Here is a 9126-nt window from a genome sequence, read left to right on the forward strand (position 1 = left end):
TTGGGGAGGCGCCCCGACCCAGCCTCCAGCGCGCCCCGGCCAGGCGGCGCCGTCCAAGCTCAGCCCCAGGCTTCCCTGAGCGGCGCCGCCCCGAGCGAGCGCCTCGGGTCCCCAGCTCCGCCCGCCGTTTACCTGAAGAGGAGCCGCCGCCGCAGCACCGCGCAATCCTCCCGCCCTGCTGAGCAGCGGAGTAGGCGGGGCCGCGCGTTGAGCCCGCCCATCCGCCCTCCGCCAACCGCGACCCGGCGCGCGGCATCCAGGGCCCGCCCCCACGCTATCTCTGCGCTGATAGGTCGAAGGCCCGTCCCTCTCGCTTTCTGCCCACCGCCTCCCGAACCCCAGCGAGCGGGAGTGCGCAGACTCCGCCCGGCGCTCAGCCCCGCCCGGGTCGGCCCTGGACCGCCCTCTGGACTGTGGGGCTTCGGCACGGGTTTGGCCGGTCACGCGCAGGCGCACGGAGCACGGTCAGGCTGCCTGCGCGCTGGACGCCTGGTCTCCACTCCCACCTGCCTCGGTGTCCCCATCGGACACTTACATCCCCACCATTTGCGCACATAGACACCTCCCCACACAGGGGGGACCCATCAGAGATGCGGGCTCTGCGCGCCATTGCGTCCAAAGCCGGCGCCCTCGCAAACACAGCTGAGCAGGTACACATGCCGGGTGGACCCGACCTGGACACACATGGGCACTATTCTCTGTATCTCTCACACATGAACGCAAACACACACACGGCACAGAGGAGGCACGCGCTCCGTCTGCGGCCAGACCTTGGGGATCTAGAGGAGCAAGTCTCGCCCTGGCTGCCGTGGCTCAGTGGATTGAGTGCAGACCTGCGAACCAAAGGCTCACCGGTTCCATTTCCCAGTCAGGGCACGTGCCTGGGTTGTGGGCCAGGTCCCCAGTTGGAGGTGCGCCAGAGGCAACCACACATTCATGTTTCTCTCCCTCACTTCCCCTCTTTCTAAAAATAAATACAATATTTTAAAAAAGATGAGTACCTTGGGATCTGGAGAGGCAGACAATAAGCAAGTAAATGATCCTTACGACATGCTGTAAGGAGGCGCGGCTGAGGGCTGGGAGAGAAGCCAGCGTTCTAGGGATAGACACTGGCACCTGCAAAGACCCCAGGCTAAAATCAACAGTAAAGAAGGGAGTGATGTTCCAGAAGCTCAGGAAGTGAACAGCGCATTTTGAGAAGGAAGTGGTCAGCAGCACTACATCCACAGTGTAACAAGTGTGCGTCTTGCAGAGAGCGGTGGGTGAGGGTGCAAGATGGCAAAGTGGGACCCCAAGGTGAATATGAGGGCAGGGTGGCAGCTGAGGGGAGGGGCATTCGTCTTCACAAAGAGAAGGGCTTCAGCCTGTTTCTTTTGCAGGGGGGCACAGAACTTGGGTGGCTGAGTGAGGTGCTGGCAGATGAGGCTGGCCACTCAGGAAGAGCCCCAGCCCCACTCTTCAACCATAACCCTGCCAGGCTGAAGGGGGCAGGAGTTAACTAGGGCATGTGGAAGTTGCCAGGGAGTGAGACAGGAGGCTTCTCCCAAGCTCATACTTGGATGGCCTGCTCTCCTATGTTCCCCCATGGCCTGGCCCTGCCCCTGCCCCCTCTGCTGGCCCTGCTGGCCCTGCCCCCTCCCCAGCCTCAGCTGGACTTAAGTCCCCAAGCACACAAACTGCCCAGCACACATCACAGGGGTCATCTCACTTTTATTAAATTGCTAATGCCTAACTCATGTCCCCAATGGTAAGCACTATGAAAGGCCCATGTCTGCAACTTGCTCCCAGGCACTCAACACCAAGCCCAGAGTGTGATGGGTGCTCAAGGAGCGTCTGTGGGACAGGGGGATGGCCTGGCATGCAGAGGAAGAGGTGGCTAAGACAGACTGCAGATTGAGTTGGTACCTGGCTGGCTGGCCTCCAGTGCATTCTGGGCCATGGCGGGAGCTAGAAGGTGAGAGGTGTGTGGCGGTGACACCCTAGGCTGGAGCCCCACAGTGTTCCCTGTGCTGCACAAGCTCTAGAGAGGTCCCTTCTCCAGCCCATCCAGCATCTGAGGAGCAGCTCCACCTTAAATTCCCTCTGCTTGGAGAGGCTGTTCTTTTAACTAACCTGCAGGTCAGCAACAAACCAGTCAGTCTGTCCACATTTGCTGTATTCCAGGCAACGTGCCAGATGCGGTCTGTGGGTGAGTAAGGGAAGAGCAAACACGGGTCTTGCTCTCAAGCCGCTCACAGTCCGACAAGGAGAAGATGAGCCTGTGTCCCAGGTAGAGTATTCCAGGCCTTTCCTGCCATGGGCCCACCACACCCACTGTGAGTCCCAGTGGGGGACAAGTCAGGCCTCCACCGTGACCCAGGCCCTGTGAGACACTCCCAGGACAGCAGTCAACAGCCTCTGTGCCATCCAGCTCCTGGAAGAGAGACTGTGTATTTGGGCCTCAGTTCTGCTACTTGTAAAATGGGCGTCACCTGGTTGTGCTCCAATGTGACATCCCAGACAAGCACTGCCTACCTGGGCCAGGCCCATCAGGTGTGGTCTGTGGGAGGTGGTAACCGCAGCTACTCCTATGGCTTCGCATGGCACCTGGCATGCAGCAGGCACTCAGTACATGTCACCTGCTCCTCCCTGTGGTAACAGTGCTCACAGAAGATTCTCGAGGACAGGACAAGTCAGGGCAGTTGCCGGCATGGGTTTTCCTTTTCCCTCCTTGTGTCCTTAGAAACCCCACTGGCCTTCCTTTGCTCACCCCCACCCCAGCTTCTTTAAAGGCCTTTTGTGTTCAGCTACATCCAGGGTGGCGCACAGAGGCCTCAGCCTGGCTCCAGCATTGAAGCCACACAGAGAGTGCGCCTATGCAGAGCAGGGCTGCTTCCAGCCAGATGTTCTCAGGACAGGCGGGACATGGGGACAGAAGGACACAGACACTCCCTTTGAGGGCACAATGCAGGTGTAGCTCGAGAAGTCTCCATTCTAGAACCTGCCCCTGCTGTCCCAGAGCCTGCTCTCTGTACCAGTCCCTGTCAGCCCCTCCCTGAGCTCTCAGCTGTCACTCCCCTGCCTCTGCCCTCGTCCCAGCAAGACTTCCGAAACTTGGCTGCAGCCATGAGGGGTACAGGTCACCCCTGCCCCTCTGACATGTCAGGCCTCAGTCACCTCCTCACTCCCTCCCAAGAACCCACATCAAGCTGGACAGCCCTGGCCCCATCTGCAGCAGCCTGCCCTCCATGAAGGGCAGCAGCAGGCGAAGGCTGGACCTGCGAACCTTCATGGCACAGGTGTGTGGAGTGCAGGGACAAGGGCTGCCTGCTCTCCTCCAAGCTCAGCTCCAGGGCCTTCTCCAAAGTGTACCTGGCCTGCACCACACCGGAGTGCATGCTGCACAACCCCAAGCTGGCCTCCAACCTGCAGGGCAAGCGCCACAGCATGGTGAAGCAGGCAGCTCCCTCTCGTGGCCCTGGGCTCAGGGAACCCGCGATCCCAGCCTCAGGGGGCCCTGTCCTAACCCACTCAGGTGTCTCCCAGCTGTTCTGGCTTCCTCCCAGCCCTGTGTCCTGCCAGAGGCCAAGGATCCCACAGGCTGACCACATCAAGGTCTCAAACCCCCGAGCACAAAAGTACCTGGGACAGTACTGTCCCCCAGGACTGCTCACCCCACCTCACCCGCCAAGTTCAGCAATGTGCACGAAAGACATGGGACCTGTCCTACCACACCCTGCCACAAGGGGCTATGGTCTGCACACAGTGGCCACCCTGTACCCTTGCAGGTGACTATCAAGATCATCTCTATGGCCAAGGCCTTCATGGATTTCTCCTGCATGTTCCTGCCCTGTGAGATCTCTTCACTCAACGCTACCTACATGCACCTAAATGTGGACAGAGACCCCAAGACGTCTGTCCCCATCCTGCCCACCCTCCCACACCTGCTGCCCCCCCCTTTCCCTGTCCTGACAGCCCAATCCAGGGTACCGGACAGCCCCTCCTTGCAGTGACAGCTGGCGGGTGAAGGTCATGTATGAGACCTATCACAACAGCCAGCACTCCTACTTGGTGCTGGAGCTGGCAGGCCATAGCAACCTGCTGGAGCACATCAATTCAGGGTCAGACCGCTGCTGCCTGGGGTGGGAGGTGGCGGCTGCCCGCACGCTCTTCATGCAGCTGGTCAATGCAGTGGCTCACTGCCACTTGGGAATTGTGTACCTGGGAGAGTGCGGCCAAGCCTGACCTTCACCTGAATGGAGAGGCCCCCCAAGCCCAGGCCCAGCCCCACCTGCCCTTCCCCACACTAAGAACATCCCACTGGATGACCGAGGCTTCCTGAAACAGACGGGTGAATCTGTGGCCCAGCCCTTGCCCTGACAGTCTTTAGATCTTATTTATTTTTAGAGAGGGGAAGGGAGAAAGAGAGTGAGAACATCAATGTGTAGTTGCCTCTTGCACACCCCCAACTGGGGACCAGGCCCACAACAGAGAACACCATGCTGCATTGTCCCCAGCAGCTGGGAACCCCCCAGAGCATCTCTGGTGGCCCAGTGCCAAAGCCCCCGAGGCCAGCCCAAGGAGCCAGGGCTCTGCCAGGCTGGGCCTCCGAAGCACGGCAATGGCCACCCTTTGCATGGGCACCTCCAGGCAGCTGCCTCTGCTGTGCTACTCGTGCAGCATCCCATGTGCCGGGGGGCACTACCAGGTCAACTGAGGGCAGGCGGGTGGAACGAGTGAAGGCCAGATAAGCCATTTATTCTGTGGAGCCAGAGGTTTGAACCAACCAGCCCAGGGGAAAATGGGGATGCTCCTGAACCAGTCCACACACCTCCACGCCAGGGCTTTAATGGAGGGGGAGGGGGTGTCTGTGGACAGAGACACCAGCACCTGCGAGGCACCTACTCTCCATGTGACAGTACAAGTGGAGCAGACCTCCTGCTCTGCAAACAGCCCCAGGATGGAGGACATGAAGAGCAGGAGGGCTGGGAAGCCCTGGGGAGCCAACTGCACCATAGCACCAGGAGCTCAGGGCCTGGCGGGGCCAGTGCTCAGGTCCTGCATCAAAGATGGCACTAGGGCTGGTGGCAGGCCCAGGAGAGGAGCACAGAGGGTAAGGGCCACACTGACAGCCCATGTAACTGCTTGGATGCTGCAGAATCAGGGGCACACAGTGGCACTGGGTGAACCAGGCTCTTGTGCTGGCAAGGGGCTGCAAGCAGAGCCAGGGCGCAATCAAGTGGGCAAGTGCAGAGGAGGAGGGAAAGGCAGCACCCAGCCAGTGCCCAAAGGGCAGGCCAGGTGGGGCGCAGCTCTAGGAGACCCCTAGGACGAGCTGTAGCTAGTGAAGGTCTCAATAGGTCAGCAGAGGGCCCAGATGGAGGGACTCGGTGGGACTGGCACGAAGAGGCACTGCTGGCCTTGGGTGCCTGCCTGGGCTCAGGTCCCTGTAGCACCCGTGGGACTGGAAAGCTCCAGCTGGCCTCTCAGGCTTGCAAAGTTTTCCTGTCCAGCCCCACCACCATGCCTGAGAGAACTTCCATGGCTCTGCTAGGCAAAGCCCTGCAGGTCCCCGAAAGCCACAGGCCCTGCCAGCTTGGGGTGAACAGGGCCCTTCTGAACAAGCTGCCTTGTGCTGGAAGCAAAAGGACACAGGGGGACGCCCTCGACCTTCCAACATATAAGGGGCATTAGCCCTAGAGCCCCTGGCAGGAACCAGAGCGCAAGAGTAGCCCTGCCTCTCAGAAGGACTCAGCCTTCATAAGGTGATCCAGACGCCTGCAGGCCACTCTAGGAAGGCCTGGTCTGGGAGGCCAGACTAATGGGCTAGCAAAGGTGTGCCCGGAGCTGGTGTTGGGCTGCAGGGACCTCAGGTGGGTGTGTCCCCCTCCACGTGTGGCTCTAGGGCCAGCTCCCACTCCTGCTGCTCCCGCTGGCGCTCCTCCTGCTCCTGGCGGTCCAGCCGCTGCAGCTGGTGCTCCACATCCTCAGGCACCTGTACCTCCAGCAAGTTCTCCATGCCATGCTCTGGCTCATCCCCAATAAGCACCTGCAGCAAGGGAGGCAGGTGAGCAGCTGGCTGGCACACCATGGACATCTCCCATCCTCCACAAGCCCTGCACTCACCTGGATCACTTTCTCACAAGTCACCCTCACATCAGACTCAGGCTCCCAGCTGTGCAGCTCCCGCAGAACCAGATAGGCTCCCTGGTTCCTTACCTGCTGCCGACCACTTGCTGTGGCTGTAAGCTGAAAGAGGGCAGAGGTTAGCCAAATGCCAGTGTGATCATGTGTGTTGGGGAGGAGATTACTACAGCAAGACCTCTGCTCACCAGCATGATGGCCTCAAGGAGCATCTTGCGGATGTCAGCATCAGGCTCCCGTTGCTTGTCTGGTGGCAGGTACTGAAGGTCCACCGGCAGCCCTAGGGGTGAATGTGGGAGTCCTTGGGTCCCTGTGCTGGGCCACCAGGCCAGCCCCCACCTGTGCTCAGCAACTTGCTGCTAAAAGTTTTCACAAGGGGCCCTGATCTGGACGTTTCCTCCTCCTTCCACTACTGGCCTCCCCTCCTGCCAGGCTGCCAGGCCAACCCTGAGGCTCCACCCAAGCAACTCACGCTCCACCTCCTCCTCAGAGAACTCCTCAGGCCCAGCCAAGGGCAGCAGCAAGAAGGGAAGAATGTCCACCTCGGGCCCCAGCAACCACTCGTGGTGTCCTGGGGCAAGGGAGGGGGGTCAGGGATGGGAGCCAGTCCAGAGGGGCCGAGTCCCATCTCTCCCCCATTGTCCGCCACCGCAATGTCCCCACCAGCACTCACGGTGCTCAAAGCAGCAGTTTCGCAGCGTCCCTACGACCCCGCCCCTGCGCACCGTAGAGTCTGGGTATTGGGTAAGGGGCAGCAGCCGCTGGACCACACACCTGAAGGGAAAGACCAATCAGTGCTATCCCTGCTCCCATCTACCCACTCCCCACGGGCATCCTGCTGTTCACCTATTAGGGTCCAGCAGGAAGGCTCGCGCCGCGGGACTCTGGCTGAGGTTGGAGAGCACTGGCCCCAAGTAATGTAGGGGCGCGCGGGCGTTGTAGCCGGGCGTGCACAGCGCGCGCACAAGCCGCTCCAGGCCTGACTCCCCCGGCTCCAGGGCTGTCAGCGCCTCCATCAGCGAGGCACGTGGCGTCGGCTCGCGGCTGAGGTTGGCCAGCACGGCGGCTGCCTCTTCCGCCCAAGGCCACTGTGGGTCCAACGCGCGGTCCAGTAGGCGGGCAGGCAGCCCAGGCTCGGCCGCCAGCAGCAGGTCATGCAGGCCGGGGTCGGCGGCCAGGTTGATGAGGACGCGAACTGCGTCGCGGGCAGGGGCTGGGGCCGGGGCCGCCGCCAAGTCGACCAGCGCCCGCAGTAGCGCATCCTGGCCGGCCAGCAGCGTCCGGCCCGGCCCCGAGCCAGTCAGCGCCAGCACGTGCCGCACTGCCTCCTCCTGCAAGTCCGCCCGTACCCCGGGCGCCAAGAAGGGCAGGAGTTTCGCCGCCTCCGCCTCCGAAGTCAACAACCCTGCCCGGCCGACGCCATCAGCTGACGGCCCAGTGTCCGCTGCCGCCTCCTCCATGCCGGCCGGCATTTCGGAATCCCAGCGACAGTTTAGCGTCTATCCATGCGCTCCGCCCCGCAGCTCCCCGTGGTCGCGGCCCCGCCCACCAGGAAAGAGGGAGCCACAGCAGCCAATCCGAGTATGAGGACTTGGCGTGAGGGGCGGGACCAGCGTGCAGTGGAAGGGCTACGCCGAGCCCGGGGCATTGTGGGAATGAGCGCCGACCGGAAGTGGCCCGCCCGTGTGTGCTGAGAGGCGGAAGTGGGACTCACAAGAACAAACATTGACTCCCCCCCCATGTGTCTCCATCCTTTGGTGAGACCTGCCAGCCCCTGGTGGCTAACTGATTACATCGGCCGTCTTCCATCATGGACTGAGCGGAGATCCATCTTCGCTGGAAGAGACAGATGATATATGACGTTGATTGACTTGCCAATGTTAGACCAGCCTTGCGTTGCTAGAATTACCCCCTTTTGCTGACGATATATTTTCATTTTTATATGTTATTATACTTAGTTTGCTAAAACTTTGTTTAGAATTTTTGCATCTCTGTCTATGGGGGATATTGGTCTGCATTTTCTTGGAATGTCTTTGGGGGAAATGTTGACCTCAAAAGGATGGGAGAGTATTCCCTTCTCTTCAGTTTTCTGCAAGTTTGTAAAGGTCGTATTCTTTCCTTACTGTTTTATATGTATATATATATATATATATATATATATATGTCCCTGGCTGGTTTGGCTCAGTGGATTGAGCGTCGGCCTGCGAGCTAAGTGTCGCTGGTTCGATCTTCCAGTCAGGGCACATCAGAGAAGGAAAACTCTGACTCCAAAAAACCTCCGCTGCCTTGCGGCATACCTCTTCAGGGGAAAGGCTAAGGGAGTAAACCCCGACAGAAAATCCGGAGCCGGAGTCCCTAAGGCGGTTTGACGTTGTAGTCAACACCGGCAACTCCTGCCGCGCACCTGAAGCCAAGCTGTATTGACTCCGTCTTTCCCTTGGATCCCTCAGCTGCGAAGAGAGGGGGGGTCTGCTGCATGGGCAACAGCAGACCCTCCATATCACCCTGCCCAGGCTCTGTAGCTTCAGCTTCACTGGAGAGGACACTCCAGCGTCATCGCAAGATGTCGATTCAACACGGGAGGAGACAGATACCGTGTCACTCCCGAGTCGGACTGCACAGCCATTCTCGGCGGTGCAGATAGACTCTTAAGAAGCTACACCATCGTCTCTCGAGACGGACGGCTGCCGACGATATATATATATATATGTATATTTTATTTTTTTTAGAGGGGGAAGGGAGAGAGAAAGGAAGAGAAATATCAATGTGTGGTTGCCTCTTGTGCGCCCCCAGCTGGGGACCCGGCCCACAACCCAGGCCTGTGCCCTGACTGGGGATCCAACCAGGGACCCTTTGGTTCACAGTCTGACACTCAGTGCACTGAGCCACACAGCGGGGGCTTGGAGCCCATTTTGAGCATTGTTTATATATCGCAGACACATGCCCTTAGTGGGTGTGTCATTTGCAAGGTTTATCCCCAGTCTGTAGCTGGTATTTTCGTCC

General features: G+C 59.8%; 2 protein-coding genes across 2 annotated transcripts; one reads left to right on the forward strand and one right to left on the reverse strand.

The window, feature by feature from the left end:
• Positions 1-3227: 3227 nt before the first annotated feature.
• LOC150003882 (testis-specific serine/threonine-protein kinase 5-like) lies at positions 3228-4224 on the forward strand. The gene is given in 4 exon segments (XM_090283106.1): positions 3228-3281; positions 3283-3429; positions 3768-3872; positions 4009-4224. Coding segments are annotated over 4 exon segments (522 nt in total).
• A 492-nt stretch (positions 4225-4716) lies between these two features.
• Positions 4717-7666, reverse strand: HGH1 (HGH1 cochaperone). Its single transcript, XM_090283225.1, has 6 exons — positions 6970-7666; positions 6797-6897; positions 6596-6694; positions 6312-6403; positions 6106-6228; positions 4717-6028 (listed from the first exon to the last, which is right to left on the reverse strand). Exons 1-6 carry the CDS (start codon positions 7593-7595, stop codon positions 5849-5851), a joined length of 1221 nt encoding a protein of 406 aa, XP_090139351.1. The 5' UTR covers positions 7596-7666; the 3' UTR covers positions 4717-5848.
• Between the last annotated feature and the right edge of the window lie 1460 nt (positions 7667-9126).

The sequence above is a fragment of the Furipterus horrens genome, unplaced genomic scaffold (assembly GCF_987537825.1).
Source record: "Furipterus horrens unplaced genomic scaffold, mFurHor1.1.pri manual_scaffold_7, whole genome shotgun sequence".
Lineage (NCBI taxonomy): Eukaryota > Metazoa > Chordata > Mammalia > Chiroptera > Furipteridae > Furipterus > Furipterus horrens.

Bases quoted from the DNA above. Each gene is read 5' to 3' on its own strand.
- HGH1 (XM_090283225.1), bottom strand. From the start codon at position 7,595: ATGCCGGCCGGCATGGAGGAGGCGGCAGCGGACACTGGGCCGTCAGCT. The intron at 6,898-6,969 runs GTGAACAGCAGG...CTTTCCCTTCAG, and splicing joins TTCCTGCTGGACCCTAATAG to GTGTGTGGTCCAGCGGCTGC. The intron at 6,029-6,105 runs GTGAGTGCAGGG...CCCTTGCTGCAG, and splicing joins CTTGTGAGAAAGTGATCCAG to GTGCTTATTGGGGATGAGCC.